General features: G+C 33.5%; 1 protein-coding gene across 2 annotated transcripts; it reads left to right on the top strand.

Annotated features, from left to right (window-relative positions):
- Positions 1-1,728: 1,728 nt before the first annotated feature.
- On the top strand, positions 1,729-19,811 carry Atg17 (autophagy-related 17). 2 transcript variants are annotated; one of them, XM_090115029.1, is made up of 23 exons: positions 1,729-1,930; positions 2,465-2,608; positions 2,689-2,879; positions 4,006-4,247; positions 4,388-4,515; positions 4,822-5,036; positions 6,333-6,538; positions 7,547-7,729; positions 7,804-7,976; positions 8,183-8,369; positions 9,151-9,434; positions 9,525-9,581; positions 9,861-9,972; positions 10,647-11,179; positions 11,359-11,608; positions 11,907-12,077; positions 12,308-12,426; positions 15,212-15,371; positions 16,021-16,158; positions 16,365-16,476; positions 17,479-17,556; positions 17,943-18,162; positions 18,622-19,811. In XM_090115029.1, the coding sequence occupies exons 2-23, from the start codon at positions 2,541-2,543 to the stop codon at positions 18,752-18,754; spliced, it is 3,960 nt and encodes a 1,319-aa protein (XP_089971155.1). In that variant the 5' UTR covers positions 1,729-1,930; positions 2,465-2,540; the 3' UTR covers positions 18,755-19,811. The 2 variants fall into 2 exon arrangements, with proteins under 2 accessions (XP_089971155.1, XP_089971163.1); XM_090115037.1 differs by lacking the exon at positions 17,479-17,556.
- Positions 19,812-22,098: the final 2,287 nt, after the last annotated feature.

Here is a 22,098-nt window from a genome sequence, read left to right on the forward strand (position 1 = left end):
TATGAACATGCGCTTATAAGCGCTGATCGGCGCCGACAAGTTCCAACAAGTTCTTAGATCATTTTCAACAAACTTGAACGTTTGAAAGAAGAAAACGTTTTGAATTTTGGAAGGGCGCGCCATGTTATCGTAGTTTATCTCTACTTGTGAATAAAAATCATCATAAATAAATAAATGCGTTGTTTTTTTAATTTTATTATACGTGTCTCATTTTGTTCCTTAAATTTACGAAAGAAAGTATTTTATAAGACAGAGATTCGCCTGATGAATTTTAAAATTGACATGTGTTTCAAGTTCGATTGACAAAATATGTCTTCAGAGTGAACAGCCCCCCTAGACAAGTGGCTTTTTAGCGTAAAGTATAATAGAATAGATTATGAATGTATGAGATTGACGTTTGATTACGACGACGACGACGATTGATTACGTCAATCTCATAGATTCTTAATCTATTCTATTAAACTTTACGCAAATAGAATAGATTATGAATGTATGAGATTGACGTTTGATTACAACGACGACGACGATTGATTACGTCAATCTCATACATTCATAATCTATTCTATTAAACTTTACGCTAATAGAAAGCCACTGGTCTAGGGGGGCAGGTACCGGAACGGAAGCGCGTTCCATCTTAGACCACATCTCAGCTTAACATCAGGCGAGATTGTGGTCAAGCGCTTCCATAGTAACAATAAAAAAAAAGACGGGTTGCACTCCGGGAGTGCCGGCAGAAGTGAAAACTTGATTATTATGTTTGATATCCATCCGTCACGCTTTTCGATCGTGTCCTGACGCGAGTTTAAGATTTTATACCCATTACAGAAAAATTGCTCAACGCCGCTAAAGAAGTTTTCACTTAAAAAAAAAATGTTTAAGTGAAAACTTCTTTAGCGGTTCTTTAGCACTTTAATCGATGTTTAGGCAGTATGCAATAAATGGTTTGAATTTGAAAATATATATTTTAAATTCAATGCTTCATTTATGATAGGTCCATCCAATCCCGATCTCACTTTTTTTTGTTTTTTTTTTTTTTTTTTTTCTCACTGTGGCCAAATTCTGTTATTTCTGCCATAAATGCGGGAACACTGCGGGAATTTAGAGTCCCTCCCACGAAACGAGTCTCGCTACCTTTAAATGTCTTTACATTTACGCTGACAGCGCCGAAAATAATGCTGCCAGTATTATTTAATTTAAATACCCTCAAAAGTTGTTGTAAGTGATGAGAAACCGTGAGAAACGTATTATTAATTGAGAATACCCTGAAAATTCCGCTTCATTGTTTGTGTAATATTCATTAATAATCAATTATTTGTCTTAGGTAGCTTTACTCTTTTGACTTTTCGTTTTCATTTTAATTTTTATACTGTTGGTATGATTTATGTACTTAAATATATTTTTTTTTCAAAGTTATGTAAGAAACAAATTTCGTATAGCCATAATTAATTCGTAGGTATATTTTCGAATTAATTACGGCCGTCTCATAACGCACACATGCGTTGTGAATCTTGGTGGTGCATTGTAAATACTTTCACAAAGACTTTCAAACGTTTTGAATTTTGGAGGGGCGCGCCATGTTATCGTAGTTTATCTCTACGTAATATTATTGAGAGTAAAATATGTGGAGTAAAGAAGTAAATATATAATTAATGTGCTCTATGCTCTTGATTTTTGCTATTTGATATGGCAATAATACATAGCTGTCAGCTGAGTTTAGTTTACGTCTGTCGTCTAGAATAATGCAATGGTGGTGTTATGAATAAAGGGATATGAAAATTGTACTTGTAAATTGAACAAGCAAATTTTTCAAGAGTTCTTGCCTCTTGTGGAAACAATGGTGTTTCAAAATGAAAAAGTGTGTTTAGTGCAAAATAGATTAGTGCTGTAATGATTATCAAAATAGAATCAGATGGCTATCAAAAGTATTTGTGTAAGTGTCGAATCTTTGTTTTTAAAACGTTTTTACGTTCAATTTTTTTTAGTCAGTAATAGATCTGCTTCGTTATGTTTATAATTCGTAATTATATAGTTTGCCGTTGACTTAATTATTTTTTTATGCTCTGGTTTTGTAAAACATTAATTTGTTTATTTTGCAGATTTGAAATAATAATGATGTCTTTCTAGGACTTACACTCAGAAATGACTATATTATTGACCTTATATTTCAATATAGTACTTTTAAATAAATGTATATTTTGAAATGCAAGTCATTATATAATAGAAGAGTGATTTGTTTGTCATTTACTAATATTATTTAGTAGTTATTAGAGTGATTAATTATCATATACCAACCTATTTTTAAATTATTTATCAAGAATGGATTAAACTTATATACCTTTTTATTCAAATAGTTTTAAATAGTAGGTAATGAACATGAACAGATTAATATATTGTATTTAAGACATTGATAACAGTAATTAATAAATATCTGCTATAATGGTGTTTCTTTTACATTTTCTTGCAGCCATGGAATGAGTGAAGAGACTCCACAGAAGTAGTAGCTATTTAATTTAAAGAGCTGTAACAATAAATATATCACCATGTTGTATGTATTCCACGTTGATGCTGGTTTAATGACCACATATGATATGAATCTCACACTGCAAAGGTATATTTCATACTCTTTAGTCTATGTACATTAAGTTAAAATTCAAATTAAGAACTTCTAAAGTTATACTTTTTTTTCAGTGTTGCTAGTTTAAAAGCAGCCATAGAAAGAAAGACAAAGATACCAGCACATTCGCTAGTGCTTCTTGTAAGTGGCGGTGAAGTATTGCAGTCTGACCATATGGTGTCATCATACAGCGCTGGGACTGATACCAATCCTATTTATATGTTTAGTAAACCTTCAGTAAAGGAAAGTCACATAAAGCAATCTAGTGAGTATTTAGTGTAGTATTTCATTTTGTCATATAGATTTTTGCCTAAAAATTATAATACTCAATTATATACATATACTCTCAAAGAGAACTATAAGAGTTTACAATTAAGTTTATTTTCAACAAATGCTTGAAAATAATTATAAGAATATGCTAAATATATATTATGTAGGTATAAGTTTTAAAATGAACAAGGTACTACTAATTTTATTGGGTACTTATAAAAAACTTCTCTGTTTCATTTTTACTGTTTCATCTTTTCAAATGGTTCTTGTGATACAGGTGCTATATAATAATGACCTATTTTAGCTGCTTTATATTCAAGAATAATGAATTGATTAATCCATACTAATTTTATAAATACGAAAGTAACTCTGTCTGTCTGTCTGTTACTCAATCACGCCTTAACTACTGAACCAATTTGCATGAAATTTGGTATAGAGATATTTTGATATCCGAGAAAGGAGCCTATGGCTACTTTTTATGCCGGGAAATAGGATAGGTTTTATCCCGGAAATCCCACAGGAACGGGAACTATGCGGGTTTTTCTTTGACTGCGCGGGCGAAGCTGCGGGTGGAAAGCTAGTATTTTATAAATTTTGAAACAGGAAGCCAAAAGTGCAAAACACTTTCCTTGATCTTTAACCCAATGTTATTTGTAATGATAATGTTATATTTTTAATCATTGATTTAAATAAATTCTCAGTTTATAGTAGAGCATCTCTAACAAGTCAATGGCTGACCATGACATAAATACATAATATATTTACCAAAATTGTGTCGGCATTTATCTAAATGTAATCACTGTATTAAGTTTAATGAGTAATCAAATTTAATTCAACTACTTTATAAATGCTGTGTTATCTTTATATTAAAAAGCATTAAGATGGATATAGTGTAATTATTGATAATGATGGAATAGATTATTTTTGGTGTCTTTGTTTGATATGGGCCACTAAATTTTTTTCCGTAAACAATTATTTTACGGACAAGTAAACAATCCACCTTCTGTGTCCTGCTAGATGGAGACATTTTTTTTAATCACCACAGCGTAACAAAGCCACTTACTTTTAATTCTAGATGCACATGGTATTACTAAGATTTTATATCTGATCTTTTTTTCTAGTGTGTGGAGATCTCAGTCCTATCGTAGAATTGAGTACAGGGGAGTTTCGTAGCGACTCAAGTGCCTTTGATGGAAAGTCAGTAGCTGAACTCAGGAAGTCGGTGGAGGTCTGTTGCTCTATGCAGCCGAATGTTAACACTGTTATGTCATGTGCGTCGCTCGCTAAGCAGTTTAGTGACCTCGCTCATGAGGTATCGAGGAGTTGTGAACAGCTGGTACATGAACAGCATTTGCAGCATCAGGTGTGTGCCTATGAATAATTGACATTGTTTATTGAAATTGTTTTGATGAGCTCAAATACATATTTACTTTATTTTTTTTACTGGTTTAGTAGTATGTGTTAATCATAAATGTTTAAAATAAGTTTATTTATCTAAATTAGGGCTGGGCAGCTGTTGTAGCGAATTTAGAAGATATATTCAACGAATTTTGCGAAAGGTCGCGAAGTTTCAAAGAGTCATTTAAAAAACATCGAATTAAAAAGGAGGAGTATCATGAAATGCTAAATACGTAAGTACAGTTTCTTTTATATTTAAAAGACCATTTCCCTTTGCAAAAAATATAGACTTACTATTAACCTTAAATATTTTAACTTTATAAATGAGTAACTTTAAGATTTTGCATTCGGAATGATTGACCCATCCTTTTTGTTATATGATCTTCATTAATCTTCATTAAAATCAATCTTTTTATAATCTGTTCTCAAATTTGTAATAACCAATATCTTAGGGGCAAGGTAGACTCTGTTGTTGTAAAGAAGCCATAAAATAAACTAATATCATAAAGTTTCTTCAATAAAATAATGTCTTATTACAGTTTGAACGAAGTGCTTGAATCACTGGGCAAGATTCCAATATTATCGGCGCTGCAATTGCACGCTGAAGCACATCGTTTCTCTGCTTTCGATGTCTTTGAGGAGACCGACTTTGAAGGTCATCACTATGGCAGCCAACAAAGATCGGACACTAGTTCTGAGAATAGAACGGCACAGGATTTCGGTGTTGGAGTCTTTAAGCTGTCAGATGAGGATGGTAAGTTTGTATTATGTTACTATAATAAAATCAATGTTTGTAGTATTTAATAGTAGCAATAGTAGTGATTTGTTGTTTTGTTTCCAATATTTTATAGAACAGTAGCTGCTTTAATGTTTAAGCAACAGTGTCGCTTGAATTATTGCTTTGGTAGTTTTTCAGATCCGATTTTGTTTATGAGTAAAAAGCACTAAAAAGCATAAATAGTAAAAAATTGTTTATGCTTTTTAGTACCTATGCAGAAATTTTATCCATTAAAATTATACAGTAAATGAAATTATCTTTATCATATTAATATTATGTTGCAATAATATGTAGTTACATTTGATGGATAGGAGGAAAGCAATTAAAATGCTGACTCATTATATCTGATGTGTTGTTTATTGTTTTAAAACTGTTTATAACCTAGACTTGTTTAATAAAAACATGTTAATGAAGAATTGTCCATTTTGTATTGCTTACTTACAAATAATTGATAATTTACTGTATTGCAATTAATTATAATTGCAATTAATGAATACAATTTGGAATAAAGTCAATATATTTCTAGTCAATATCATTCTAGATTAGATAGATTAATGTATTATTGTTTCTTTTACTTTATTGTACCTATAGCTCAAATTATTCCACTTAAATTCACACGAAAACATTTTGTATTGCAATTTTATGAGCATCAACTTGATAAATAATTCCTTATTATTTGTGTTCAATAAAATATGGATTAGGATTATTAGCCACAGCAATGCGTAATAACAATGTATAAGTCATATTGAAGGAATTCTCATAATTACTGCGTATTATATTCAATTTATACCGTGGTTATAATATTGTTTATGTTTTTTTAATCTAGTCTCAAAGCAACAAACTATAAAATACCTTTATTTGTAACTATTAAAATATTTTACGCTTTAATGTGTTTCTGTATGTATGCCTTATTTAGTAAGAATGTGAAGGTGCATTCCGAAGCGTAAGCTTTAGTTCATGATACATATATCTGATTTTTCTCAGCTGATATTTATATTGTTTTCCTTACATTTAATATTTGTGTTGCATTCTTCTGCTTTGTTTCTTGTTTGTTTTGATTCTTTATAGCATGGTCCTTTTTAAGAAAACGTACAACTTCTCTTCTTTTGAACAAACTTGGTATTTTTGACTGCTGTTACGACTTTTAGCTTATTACAATTTTCTCTATCTCTCCATTTTTACATATGAGACTATGTAACTCAGTATCGACAAGTCTTTACCCAGTCTTTTTCCATAATTTCTTCAAATCTAAATAATAATATATTACCTCAGTGTTCGATCAAAAGAACGCATCGGGTAGCCACGATGAAGTTCCCGCAGAGAGTCATCAGATCGAAGAATCGGACGAAGGGGTCACTTTCAAAGCGCCCTCTGTTGAGAGTAAAGAGGAACCCACGTTGTTGCATTGGATATTAGCGCAAGGGAATAAGGCCTCGCTGCAGGATATACTGGACTACTGCCAGAAGGCTTTGGCTTTGGTAAGTATACTTGGAATAGCTGGTAGAGTAGTTTAATTGGAATTGTACGAGCTGTATGTGTTAGGTAAAATTTTTAATTGAATTTCAAGGAATGAAGTATTTTGAAGTAGGGTGCAGTGGGTAAATTTATAGATTCTGAGATACTGCGGCTTAAACGTTTTCTTAATTAAACTAAATTTGGTAAAAGTAAAATCATATTAATTCAAAAATATGCTATTTAGTTTTTCTGAGTAGCAAGGAAATTGATATACCTACATAATAAAAATTTATGTTGTTGTACAATTATAGGTAGATGCAATTAATGCAGAAGGAACTAGGAAGGATAATTTATAGTCAATTAATCATTGATTAAAGTTCATTTCTATAAGCATGTTTTAGATAGGTATTGTTTAAGGTAAATAATGTATGTACTGAACTACGACAGAGAAAACTATTAAAAGTCGTATAACTAATGTTATCGCATAAGAAACCTATTATCAAATTGTGTTTTAAGGTTAACGCAATTTGCGAATATAAATAAAATCACGTGTTTCAAGCGTGCCACACTCCATTCATAATGCAAATACATTAAATTTGTTTACATTATACCGTAGACATATTGGATTTACGAGATATGGGTGTTTTGATTATGACAATGTTTACGCTTTTACATTCTTTATATTTTAACAGGTCTATAAATATTTTAATGGATGTTTTAAGATTTTTACATTATTATTTATTAACTATAAAATACACACAGTTATAACGCATATCTACTGTCGAAAATATTCCGCACTTTATAAGACATTCACTTTTTTTATTGTAAAGGGAGAAGTCAAAATATTGCTATGGATTCGTGAATTGATTCTTATATTTCTCTTATCTTTTCTTGAATTTCTTGATTTTACTCTTGGTAATCTGAATATTACTTAACTGAAGAAAACTCGCTCTTTACAAAAAGCAAATACAAATAGTATGCATGAATTTTCTGTACCAAATAATTTTAACATGATTTTTCTATGTTGTCAGATCGATGCAGAACCACTAAAAGAGCGTGAAGCCCAATTATATCAAATCTTGGAATATGCCAATATGCACGGGTTAAAGCAAATAAAAGGCATCGAGGATCGCTTATACGGCCTCGATCAACTGTTGAACGATGTTAAAAAGCTTGAAAAGGACCAACGGGATCAAGCCACTTCTATCATACAAGTAAGAAAATATATGTTTAATGTTTATCTTCAAAATATTATATCTTATTATAATATTTTTTATTGTACTTTTAGTGTCGTGATCGCCTTAATTCCGCCTGCGATCCAACAGTCCTGCCAACATTAGTACAATCGCATTGTTGCCAACTTGAAAAACTTTTAGTTGGTCATCAGAAAATCGTAGATATCATCAGGAGGATTGCCAAATCAAAAGATGAGTTGTCACAAGTTTTAAAGGCGCGATTAGAGTGAGTTTTTATTTTACTCCGTTTTTAATTTTATTGTCATAAAATTAATACAAACAGTCAAAATGTGACTATCACTTAATGAAAAAGTATCATTAAAAGTAACTTTATTTACCTAATAATTTTTACCCAGTATCACTTTATTTAGCTAATAATTTTTACCCAGTCACGTATTATTTCCCATGTTTGAATGATTTCGTTCGTTCCAGGGCGGTACTGCGCATCGAGAACTCGATGTCGGTGCAGGACGCGCACGCGATGCTCTCGTTCCAGTGCCTCAACCGGCTGTCGCGGTACTTCAGCATCGTGTGGCAGCTGCACCGCGCGCCGCACGTGTTCGTGCGCGCCGTGCACGAGGTGGCGCGCCGCCGGACCTTCTCGCACGCGCACCTGCAGGTCACTGGGGGCTATAGAATAAATAAATAAATGAATAAAAAAAAAAATATTTCAGGACAATTTTCACACACGGTACGATCTGATCCCATACTAAGCTTTCGCTTGTGTTATGGAAACTAGATGGCTGATAAACATACATATATTATTAACGTGACAACGTCTTATAATTCGATAAAGCCGGCTGCACGCACGAAAAAACATGACTCATGCGGCGTTACCTCGCTCTGAGGCGTTCCGTGTAAGGTTTGAAGTGCAAGCGAGAGCGCGGAACGAGTGACAAAGAAGCACACTCAGACGTTGTCACGTTCAACTATCGTCAGTAAACCAACTTTACAGACAACCATTTTTTTTTTTATTTAGAAGCAGCAGCATGGTTCCTCTGACCGTGTGGGGAATGTTGTTCAGGACGATTCGTCCTCTTCAACAAGTATCTGGCGCCGCCCGTGAATATGAGCGGGTCATTGTGAGGACGAATCGCCCTGTTTAGATAGTTGAGGCACAGTTTGGGAGACTGTGCCTGACTGTTTAAACCTCGTGGCTATAGCTCAAGCGTATCGTATATATAGTACCGTGTTCTGCCAATGAGTCGCTAAATACCTCACGAGTCATGCCCCTGGGGCAGTACTGTATACTGCGAAGTCGCCGAAGACCTTACAAGTCATGAAAGGGGAAATGCAAAACAAAATCTACACCGATCAAAATCCAAAAGATTACATCTTGAATCCTACTCGATTGCTTCTTTGTTAATACAAAAATATCTAATCTCAAACATTAATTTCAGTGGGCGACAGATCTAGCGGAGAAGCTGTTGAAAATACACGAAGAAGAAGTTAGCAGGCGTCAAGACTTCAATACGCTTTTCGAAGGTCACTTCCTCAAGAGTCTGTTCCCTGGTATGACGGATTTGCCGCCAACGTTTGCGACACAAGCGCCCCCTACATTTGACTCGAAATTGCCGAAACTAACGAGTGAAGATGTGGAATTCGTGGCAAACGCTTTCCCAGAACTTGCGAAGGATGTTCCCAAATACGATATGGATGCCACGGTGAAGTTTTTTCAACAAAGGTCTGAGAGAATGTTTTAACTTAAAATATAATATGTCTGTCATTATTTTGATAGATTATGTATAATATTAATATTCTGTATTACTTTCAGGTTATCGACATCTGAGCACGGAGATAGAGATGCAAACGTACAAGTGGATCTTGACAGGTAGAACATTCGTATACTAAAACAAAAAAAATTGTGGTAAAAAAAAAATGAATTTGAATGTAACCGGATTAAATTTAACTTAAAAATGTATCTCAAATAAAATAAATACATGTCTAATCGACAGCGACAAATACGCGCTCTATCAAAATATAATTGGATTTCGTCATATTTCTCGAAATTATTCGTTTAATATACAACAATTACATTAAAATTAATAGTATTTTGTTATCAAATAAAGTAAGTTAAATAAAAATCGTTTTCATTATAAATTTATTGCAGGGACTTCGAATCGGACGCCGATTTCGAGAAGCTGTCCGGTCAACCCGTCCCCCGCACGGACACGTCGACCACGTGCGTGCCGGACACGGCGAGCGCGGGCACAGTGACCGAGGTACTGGCTAGTGAGGGGTTCGTCAACTCTGAGTTTTACATCGACGAGTCGCTCGCCGCCAGCCTCGAGTGGGGCCGCGGACGACAGGTGCTCTAGTACACGGTTCCCGCTCAGATATTGTGAATTAGATCTTTTTTTAAACGATTTTTCAGTTATGTGATTTAGGATTTGGGAGGCTACAATGGTGCAGGGGGAAATAATTCCCTAAAAAATAGTCATAATTTTCTGTGAATGTGTGCATTGATCTGGCTCGAAGGACCATTTTTTGCGTGGTTAAGTGATGGTAAATGAGTCCCACATGTAAATGAATGCCGTTGTAGTCTTCTATATCGAATTATAGTTTAGTTCTGTGCCGTTTATTTTTATAATGTACTAAGTACATTACTATGATCATCTTACAGACGTATTTCATTGTTTATTTATTTATTGTTTTTGTTCCTTTAAACACGAAGTAATAATATCTGAGTGGATTTTTTAAATTACAAATTGTAGTTATTTTTATTTTTGTTGCTCCTGTCTTCGTCGGCCCCATATATAGAATAGTTTAATATAATATGATTTACTTAATTATATGCTTTATTGTAGTTTAATTAGATTAAGTAGTGTGGATGGCATAAATTTATTTGATAAAAATTGACATTATTACATGATGAAGATTAACTTTTAAATTTTAGGACAACATGGACACGCATAAAATAAACATCGAAAAATTACAAGATTTCTTAATAAAACTATGTACTTTGTGTAAAGTAAATATCGTTTTAATTAAAGAGGAGTTAACGAAACTAAAAAACGATATGGATGAACAAAAACGGTTCATGCAAGAAAAATGTTTAGAAATAACTGAAGCTTGGAGCCAGAGTAATGAAGAAACACAAATAAGATTTAGGGAAGAAAAACAAAGGTTAATGGTGGATCACGAATTAGAACTGAGCGATATGAAAGCGACACTCAGTGAAAAAGATGAACTGATTGAAACTTTAAAAAGGGAAAAGGAAGAGTTGAAAAATCAACACCAAAAGGACATAGAAAGGTTGGAAACTGAGCACAAGAGTACAAAGGATTTGCTGGAACAGACGCGTGAAGAAATTAAAGAGTTTGAAAAGAAATTTGAAGATGCTGAAGTCCAGAAGGCTAAAGAAATAAAGGAAGTACAGGAAAAAATGCATCTTGAATACAAAGCGGAAATAGAATCGATGCGGTCAAGGTAATCCCTTCATTTTGAATTATGAATTGCCATAAGTTATGAAGCTGGATATTTTAAATATTTTTCATTTTTATTAGGTTTAAATTGGCAATATATCTCGACCGCCACACGCAATATAAGCGAATTAAATAATCTTAAAATTCTTTCTTTCGTAAAGATAATTTTGTGTCCTCTTACAGGTTCCGACTTGTAGCCCTAACAAATAACATGGATAGATCGCCATCAGAGTCGAGTCTTGAGAAAATAGAGCGCACAGACGTTATAGAAATAAGTCATCACAACGCAATCGTGATGCAAACAAAGGAAAATGCTGAGGTGGAAAAGGATCAAGCGATCAAAGATACGGTTGAGAAGTGTAAGGTCGAGTGGGAACAGAAGTTGAACGCTGAGATTGCATTGCTCAAAGCGAAGTATGAAGCTGAGAAACAGGTATGATGTAGGTAAAATTGCGTCGAAAGAGTAGCTTAGTCAGGGTTAGATATTCAAATAACATCTGTACAAAATTTTGTTAAAAACATTTCTTTAGCTAAATAATAGACTTAACACAAAGTTTTTAGTATGTTTGCGTATACTTGATTCAAAATTAAGTGATGTTATTATTCATTATTATCATTCTATGTTCTATTTTGGATTTTGAAACAACTCACCGTTAATATCGTATTGGCTAGCACATCTTAAAAACAGTCGTATTTTATCACTAAATTTCAATATAGTCCGTTTTTTTAAGGTAACAATAAACGACGTGACCCGCCGTTTGCTAATAGAAAAAGATCGACAGCTAGAATTGCTTAGAGAACGCGAACAAGCGTTAACACGTGAATGCAGTAAATATCGAGATACCATACAACAGCTCACCGACCCGGAGACTAATGATTATGATAGCCTGCTCAAAACACAGGTTTGTGGGTTAAAATTATTAAGACATGTTTATTTACAATCATATTATTAAGAGAACAGACTTTTTACGTTTGTTTGATAGAGTTAAAAACCATTTCAAGTTAAGAAAGGTAAACGTTATTTGGGTAATTATAGGCCATATTTTTTGTTTATTTGTTGATGGTCACATATTTTGATTGCATTTAGCATAGTTCTCGTTGATAAATTTTATTAATTAAAAAATGGTTACAGTTTGCGTCCCTGGAAAATGAGAAAGCGCTCTTGCAACAACAAGTGGCAGATCTCAAGAAAGAGTTAGAAAAGAGATCAGACGAAGGGGAGAAAAGTAGAGAGGATGATAGCGATGGCAGGTGAGGTTCATGCAACCAATAGCCGCTAATATTGTAGATCGGTACATTTTTGTCCACTTTTTGTCCACTTAGATTGGTTGTGTTACGGACATTGCGGTACATTTATCGACTAGACTGACAATCACGTTTAGAAATTGTCCTAATCAAAACTCTGCCCAAACTTATATTAGGCAGAGTTTTCTAATGAACGAAGCAATAGACTTTGACCATTACGACAACGAAATAAGGCGCTAATTTTAATGAGATTGTGAGTCTAGTTGTTTATAGTACCTACTTTAATGGTTAGGGGATTGTTATTTACTTAGTTTGTAATCTTTATTTTATGTTTATGGTTCTTTTTTGCATGTTGTGCACCTGATTTTTTTTAATATGACCACTTAAATTCTTTTTCCTACCATTTTAACTTTGATACTGCGTGCATTCGTGATTAGGTTTAATATTTTTAACAATTATACATTTTTGTCAATCCTTTACAACTGACGTCCATGCTCAAAAACAATACTTAGTATTGTTTATGTAATATTTTTTTTTATATTTAACATATCAATATTAAACAATCACAAATAAAAGACTGATCACAAAACCTTAGCATATAAATAATAATTTTCAAAGTAATAGCATTTATCTGCATTTTATTTGTACTTTTAGTGTGTATCATGTAAAATTGTTTGTGTTTGTTTTTCGAATACCACAAAATGGATTCAGAATCAACAGTCCATTTTCATAGAATATTTTCAACCTTTTCCATGTTATAATATTCCATTGACGTTGTAGTGAAGGTATTTAGTAGTATATTTCTTCTATTTGTTATATTTTTTTTGTTGTAATTTTAATTAAAAAACATTTAACACGTTGCTTGTTGTAAAATGTGTCACGCTTGCTTGCAATTCAATGTGCAATTTAGTAACTTTTTTTTATTAAGCTATAGCAATCCTCACATTATATATAATACAGAATAATCACAGATAACAAACAGCCATTATAATTGTGCAATATAATTTATTGATCATTGTATGAACACTTAACTCTGAAATATGATTGTAATTTGAATTAAAGCTATATTCATGATAAACATTTGTTTTGCGATGTTAATTTATTTTTCTCAAACAAGGAACGCAACATACAACATTTAAACAAAGTTTCCAACAATGTCGTGTTCATCAATTGTTGCTCAATATGTTTAGAATGAATACATGGCTTTAGTGCACTATTGTATTGAAGTGAAACTTCTTTTGGCGCGTTGAGAGTAAATGCAATACCGTCACCTTATGGAGTAAGCTGCGACGATTTTGGTATCTTAATCTGGACAAAGAAGTTTCACTTCTGACACGTGTTCTCGGCACACACGCTCTTTTTAAGCATATTTGTTTAAAAATGACTATGCCATCATATTATTTACTTACATGATGTCACAAATTACATTTAACTCTAATCAATAATAGCTTGAATATCACGTATGACTCTATATCCTTTTGACCTTGTTTTGACCCTTCATTCTTATGATGTTTTAACGAAAATATACAAAGAGAGGTAACAAAAGAGAATAGTTTACAATAGTTAATTAAAGATGAAATAAGTATGATACAAATATCATTAAAATTATTTTAACGCGTTTAATTATGTGAGGTGATGTTTTTACATAGTGATGTAATCCTAATTTTTTATGTGGTTTTTTATAGTTTTAAGTAGGTATATTTAGGTATACATGTTTCTTTTGGAATTGAAAATGTTTATTTCACTTATTCAGCAAAGTTTTGGATGTGTATATTTGAAATAAGTTATCATTTTTTTTGGATAATAAAACACGAGTCTTCCAATGTTTTCTCTTTGTTTTTGTCCCATATCATATCCTTCCCTTATTTTTTTTGCTCTTTATTATTATTTTTTTAGTCTAACCTAATATTATATTAACCTTTTTCCTTAAGCCTTTCCACAATTTAAATATTATGGTAATATTATACACATTTTAGTCTTCCATTACTTAAATTCATATTTATCCTGAATAATGAATAAGTTATATTATTATAATATTTACACGATCAGTTCCATTCAAAAGGCAAAGTAAATATGTACATATTTAAAAGGTTTAAAATGTCTTTTGTAAATAAAATTAAACCTTAGTTCTAAAACTAAAAATAAGTATCAATTTGACTAGGAAAGTGCAAACAAGAAAGGCATATAATTTCTCGACTCATTCCATATAGCGCTTAAAGCGACATAAAAAATGTAACGCGAACACATGATCACAGCACCGCTGTAGACATAAGAATACTATTTGTTTTGGCCCATTACTGGTCGCGTAAATAAGGTCATAGTACAAGGGTGATAGAGTTCAGTGATATGTATAGCATATGCATGAGACGTGAATATTATTGTCTCGTTAACAAAGAGTATTGTATTTTAAGCATGTGACGCATAGGTATAATTAATAATATAATAAAGTTAGATATACATATATTCAAAAGTTATAAAAGCTGCACATTATTATAATTGTATAAAATACAGAACCAGGATATAAATTAGATTTCTTTATGTCACCAGTGGGTTATAAAGTGGCTTATAAAGTGTTATACGTTTATAAATCGCCGTCTTTCTTTGAACTTCAATATTTTTAAACAAAAAAGAGATTGAAAATAAAAAAAAAAAAATTAACTGCAATCGATAAAATTCACTTATACATATCACTATAAAAAAAAATATATATAACCTGTGTCTTTCGCCTAATGTCGTCTCGTGCTCTTTTTTCTATATAAAAAAATATCCAAACACATTTTCTCTATTAAAGATCGTCATCGCCAAAAAAAGAGGAAGGCAAGCGGGCACGCACGCGCTGTCACACGCCCGTGGGGCTGTCCGCTGGTGCGCTCAGCCTATCGTCTTGTTTGCCCGGACACACAGTCCTCTTGCTGTGGGACCCAGCTCATTTGAATTATACTGTGCTACAGGTGAGATTAGCCTACTTTTAGTTTAAGAACGCTAATCTTAGGCCGGGAGATACTGACACAAAATTTTGGGTCATTTGTAACAGTATGGCGGTTTTAAATATCGCGCGATATCTCCCGGCCTATCTGAAAGTTATGCTAGTCTAGTAATGGTGTACTGTCTAGTGTATATTGGGATTAAAAAAGAAAAAATCTTATATTGTAAAAAGTTCTAGATTGATCATATTTATTCGGATTGAAGACTATAATTATAATTTTACTAGATTTCCGCCCGCGGCTTCGCCCGCGTTTTCAAAGGAAAACCCGCATAGTTCCCGTTCCTGTGGGATTTCCGGGATAAAACCTATCCTATGTGTTAATCCAAGTTACCCTCTATATGTGTGCTAAATTTCATTGTAATCGGTTCAGTAGTTTTTACGTGAAAGAGTAACAAACATCCATACATCCTTACAAACTTTCGCCTTTATAATAGTATTAAGATTCACTCACTTTATATTTCTGTAGATGCGTGTTAGGTCTGGAATAATTGCCGGTCTAATGCGCCTTCTTGTGTTTTATTTGATAATTTTTTGTCATTTTTAATAAGAATTGAATGGTTTTAATTGAATTGGGAACGTAATGTTTATTTAATGTATTCCGGTTTATATTTCAGGAAGCATCAATAATGTACTTCGTGCATAGCGACTGCCTCGCCGCATTAGACCTCAGTATACACGTCAAGAATGAGAGAGAGAGGCGGCTATATGCCATCGCCACCGTCGAATCTAAAGAGTTTTGTTATGCTAAAAAGGTAATAGTTGGCTTTACTTTTACTAAGTATTACTTTTGTACCAAGTTTGTATTATTTTCTGAAACAATCAGGTTCGATTTCTATTTAGTCACTACGTTGCTTTTGATTGAATTCAAAGAGTAGATTCCAAAATATTTTCAGAATTTCCATCGGATAATAAAAAAAAAACAATTTTATTTCTTAGAATTAAGCATTTTTTGTTATAGAGTGGCAATCGTTTTCAAATGCCACGTGGCTCGAAGTTCTACCGAGTGCGTGTGAAACCGCTCAAACCGCACCCGCCACACCCTTCTTGCTGTGACCATAGGCATAAACAAGGTAAGGTTTTACTAAAATTTACAAAAAAATGTGATTTTTTTTAAGTTACAAAAAATAAGGTTTTATTAAAATTTACAAAAAAATTACAAAAACTGAGAAGGTAAATTGTATTGTTTAGCATTTTTTAAGCGGCGTCGTCTAACAGTAACGTGATAATTTATACAATTTGTCTTCATTTGCTATAAATAATCATTGGTTTTTATTTTCTTGTTAATTTTTTTTTAGTAAAAAGCCTTTTTGCTTTGCTGTATTAATAGTTTTCGATTGCAATCTATACAGTTTTAAAGGGTTAGATAAAGTTTATCGATCAAGTTTCTAACAAAAATTTGCCTGGAAAAGTAAATTTAAGTTTTCTAGGCAACATTCAATAATAATCTCTCTGAGACGATTTTGGCTTCAGACAAATCAAATACGTTCTCAATTTAAATATAGCTGTTTTCCCTACTGCTGTGCAAGTAGATACCTTACATATCCGTCGTAAGACACGGCCAAACACTAGTCAGGACTTAGACCGCTACAGGTCGCGTCATGTAAAAAGAACGCTGACGGTGAAGCTGTGCATTGGCGATTTATCGGTCTATTTGGTGTTTATAAGAATAAAAAACAAATATGTAAATGCGAAGTCACGATTCGCGAGCCTAGTTCAAAAATAAAATAATCGGCACATAACTTTCGTGCAAAACTCGATCCATGTGTAAACACACCCCCATCACTTTCATCCAGCGTTCTTTTTACGTGACGTACTATACGTAGTATGTGCATGCGCGCTGATCCGAGTCCAGACGTGTGAAACATATAATGCAAGATTAAGATTACAGCACAGTGTGGACGACCCATGAACTCAAAGCGAATGAGTACTGCGCCTTTGTGTTCCCATGTTTGTTCGTATTGTTTCAACGCGTATTGTTCGTACCATCCACATGTGAATTACATGTTATTACAAGTACATTACACGTTACACACGTTCGGAGTCGATTGTACAGTAACACGTGCACGTTACAGACGCGCTGAAGGGCAGCGTGCTCAACGCGCTCGAAGCGCGCCCGGTCAAGAAGTGGCTGACCTATATGCATGCAACAGGTTATTGCTTTATATGTTTTTTTAGTTCTGTCCCCCCTTGCTTTGTGTTTTGATCGCTTGTTTTGTTGCGATTTTTTAGTTGTGCTTTGAAATTTTGGTAGTTTTCGACATTTTCGACAATGTTTTTGAATTAGATTAATAGAAATAAAAAAAAGTATTGGCATATTAAAAAAAATGTTATGTGTTCTGAAAGAACCTTCTATATTCCTGTAATGTGATGGTCAAGTTTATTTTCTGGAGAATTAATTATCACATTATTGAATAACTCTAGATAAAATGTTATAGCCGTATAATGTGATACATTTTGTATTAACATTCAAGTATTATTATATTATTACAAAACTGGGCTTCAGTATTGAGTACTAACTCCTGTATACCGTGAACAGACACCCAAAAGTCAGGAGACACGAGCCAGTCGACTAGCTCCGCGACGGACGAAGCGAGTCGAGTGGGCGAAGTGGCTACAGCTACTCTCATTAACCTGGAGTCACCGGTTTCGTGTGAAATCACACCAGCACCACCACAGTCGGATTTAGACCAACTGGACTCAATTGAGTCGAGCGAGTGGCAGAGCGCTAAGATGCAAGTGTCGACGGCTAGTGCTTTGTGAGTATGAAGTTACTTGATTTGGTGTCTTGTAAACGTAAACCAATAAAATGTGATATTATGTAGTCTAATCTGAGGCCTTTTCCTCAGATTATTCTATGGTACATTGCATGGTACAGAAACGTAGCATTTACACTCATACATATTTCTAATAGTCTATCAAAAAACGTCAAAGAAAAGAAATGACATAAATATTATTTTCTGTTCTACTTTAAGTTCGCATAAAATTGTTATCGTACATAGTCATAGTGTATCAAAACGTTTAACAAAAAATACTTTACGCACCTAAATATAATCGAAAATCGTTTCCTTAACACAACCAAAATCAACGCTACCATCTTAACGTACGTAACTAAACTAAATTCAAATTCAAATTCATTTATTAATTGCTTGAACACGTACATTAGATGTTTTGTATTACAAATAATATATTATATTACCGTCCTATTCTTATTTCAGAACGGACATGGAATGCAGCGTGGGCAGGTGTCCAGGGCTCGAGCCTCTCGAACTAACAGTCAGCTCAGTGTCCGTAGTAGCTCGAGGATCAGCCCCTCCCGGCTCCGAACTAGCCGAAGAGGCCACTCCTTGACGACCGAACACTTTGCACCTACGCACCACTACACAGAACTAGAACTACGCGTGTAAGGTGTAAAAGTGGATAATGAACTCTATTTCTATGTGCAGAAGGACGAATTCGCTGTGCCGTATAATATAGATATGGGTATAGAATAACTAGAACGGCGCATTAGAACTATACGCGTGAATTGTTAACTCGGTGTAAGGTAGGTGGATTATAGACTCTATTTCTATGTGCAGAAGGACGAATTCGCTATGCCGTATAATATTGATACAGTGCTTATGTGTATAGACTAACTAGAACGGATTGGAACTATACGCGTGAATTGTGAACGTTGTAAAGTAGGTGGTTAATGGACTCTATTTCTAATCGCAAAAGACCGAAATTACTATGACGTATACAGATGGAATCTACCCGTGAATTGTGACGAGGTGTACGTGATTTGGATAATGAACTCTATAACTATACGTAGAAGAACGAATTTGCTGTACCATACATGATACATACTTAGTGCTCGTGGGAAATTTGAGTGGATTTTGAAGGGATATGAATAAAGACGAGTTTATAAAAATTAAGTTTTTGGCAGTATTTGGATATAATAATTATGTCGTTAAAGAGGTGGGATACGAATTTGCGTGAGTTCGATCTTTTATCGTGTGCGAATTTATTTAAATTACTCAAATGTACAATAAACTCGTTTAGTAGTATATTACGGCGTACTCTATAATTGTAAAAGGTAATAAACAAGATGCCAAAAGGGGGAGGAGGGATGAGACGACAAATTTAATATTCTCTACAAGAAAAAATATTTTTTGAAATAATTTAATACCCACCTCAGTCACAAACCTTGATTCCGTGCCTGCAATGGATCGTAAACTGCGCAAATTGAAAAACATCGATTACCTATTGTCCTTTTGAAACGCAGTTTAATGTTATCATGTGACAAAACTAGGTTTAGTTGTTGGGTTGTTGCCAAAGGGGAATGGAGATTGTGTTATACCTTGTTTTAAACAGGTTGGAAAGTAAAAATACATTGGTTCGGGATATACTGAAATTCAATTGACAAAAACAAACATATTGTAAAGTTACTTTACTCTGCATAAGATTGTTTTGATATATTGTGGCCACCTTTTGACTTCACTTTTCAGTACATATTATATTATACTAGTGTATTTTTGCTCACCAACTTCAAGTGTTGAACAACTGTGTTAAAGAACCATTTAATCTAATGTATATCGCTGTAAGGATCAAAGTTATTCAAAAATGTCCTAATTACCAGCTCTTAAAGTATGAAAAAAAGGCAATAAAAATATTTTATATCCAGAAAGGATCGAATGTCTTGCATTTACATCAAACAAACATCGAGCTTGAGCTTGAGCAAGAGCATTCTTTGGTGATCTTTTGTTTAAATGAAGACTCAATATTCAGTGTTGTTCAGTATTAGAACATTGCATAGGATCTTTTGTCGTTTGTTTACACTATAATGCCGGGTCCAGACTGGTGAAACGTAACATGCAATGTAACATTCTGCCTTTCATTGCATGTTCGCTGCTGGTGTGGACGCATAGCGCGCTCATAACGCGCATTCACTACGAACATCCCGCGTTCGTCTGTTTCCGCCATTCTGCCGCGAACACGGCCCTTCGTTACACGTTTTTTTCGTGCGCGTCAAACCGGTAGATCACACGAAGCATGGAGTCCGAAGACCACGTTCTTGCTATGACGATTATCAGTACTTCATTATTAATAATACATCAACTCATGAAAACACGCCGAAGACCCTTTCTTTTGCTCATTCCACGCAGTCTCATCCTCCATGTTCGTTGCGTTCTCAAACGACCGTCCACATTGGCTGCTCCGCGCACACTACGCGCCCCTTTGTGTTCGTCGAAAAACCGACAAATTTCGGATCGCTCCGCGCGCGGCTTGTAATGCTCGTAGCATGCGCGTGTAACGCACAATTCGCGCGCGCAAGACGTCCAAACTATGAGAAATTGTTACAAAGTGTGTTACCTTTCATGATACATTGCAGCAATGTGGACGGTGAATTCTTTCATTGCATGTTACGTTCACCAGTCTGGACCCGGCATAAGAATTTGACATAGTGGGGTTAGAATGAGCATTCGCTTGTTTGATTTAAATGCACTAATTTTATATAAAACGAATCTTAAACATATGTTATATTTTGTCTGACAAGTCTTTCGAGATCAAGATCTTATCTATAACTGTTTACCTTATTCATTTAATCCATAATATTAAAAAGATATCCTAATTTATTTTATCTCTGCCATCATATTTTTATTTTCACTATTTTGGGCGATTCCTCTTCAATTGTAATGTTAATGAAAAATATATTTTCTGAATTTTTATTATGGGAAGTTTTTACGTCAGTATAAAAACGTTTTCTATGTACATTTTGCATGTGAATTTGAATGATATTATTTATTTAACCACGTTATTATAGCTTTTGTTTTAAATCATAAATAAAAAAAAAACTGTTATAGAAATTGTCCTAAACAATTATTATTGTACAGATCATTTCTGTATCATGAATTAGGTACTTGTCCGCCATTATAAGGAATATTGAAATATATATCATTGGAAATATTCCACCTAGATAGTCTTCCATGATTTAGAAACGAACATGGAACACTTTATTAATTATTGTATTTTGTAACAAGGAATTATTTTTATTTTACTTATATTAAAATTAAACTTTTCTTTTTTTGTTTATGGATTGTATAATTCAAGATGAAGGTAACTTGTAAAAATAAATAGGCAATGTTTAACCAACTATTGTTTTGTCTCTTTTATTTAAGACTATTTGACGTAAGGGTGAAAGAGACAAAGCAATGTTTTGGTTGCACGTTGAATAAATTAGATTAGAAGGAAGGGGCTTAATCATAGCCTTTTTGGGAGTTTGAAGGCGTTTGCTCGAATTTAAATTCGTGTTTTCTTCTATAGTACAAATTATAATTTTAGTCGCTTCCCAGCTTAACTAGCGTTGTTTTGCGTCACCATATTTTATGTTAATATTCGCGTTGTGTTATGTGTTCCTTTTAAACTTTTAACGATGTCACTAATATTTTGTTCTAGAAATTCTTTTATCTAACCATTTAACAATAACTAATTAAAAATATTTTTTGTATAAAGCACAAAATGTTATGCGTAACACGTAATTAATTTTATGAAAGTAAAAAAAATAATGTTATAGCTTCGTGTCTAAATACAGCTGTAGGTAGTTTCGCTTTTCATCTTCAATGTTTGTCCTAACTTTTAAGTCTATATTGATACCTAAGTCATAGTATTAATAGGACTTCTGTCCGCTACTCTACACTTACTATAAGCGTTTAGGC

This window comes from Colias eurytheme, chromosome 2 (genome assembly GCF_061535395.1).
Source record: "Colias eurytheme isolate Ceu_HAF_F1 chromosome 2, ilColEury1 Martin Lab GWU primary, whole genome shotgun sequence".
Lineage (NCBI taxonomy): Eukaryota > Metazoa > Arthropoda > Insecta > Lepidoptera > Pieridae > Colias > Colias eurytheme.

Bases quoted from the DNA above. Each gene is read 5' to 3' on its own strand.
- Atg17 (XM_090115029.1), top strand. From the start codon at position 2,541: ATGTTGTATGTATTCCACGTTGATGCTGGTTTAATGACCACATATGAT. The intron at 2,609-2,688 runs GTATATTTCATA...CTTTTTTTTCAG, and splicing joins ATGAATCTCACACTGCAAAG to TGTTGCTAGTTTAAAAGCAG. The intron at 8,370-9,150 runs GTCACTGGGGGC...CATTAATTTCAG, and splicing joins TCTCGCACGCGCACCTGCAG to TGGGCGACAGATCTAGCGGA.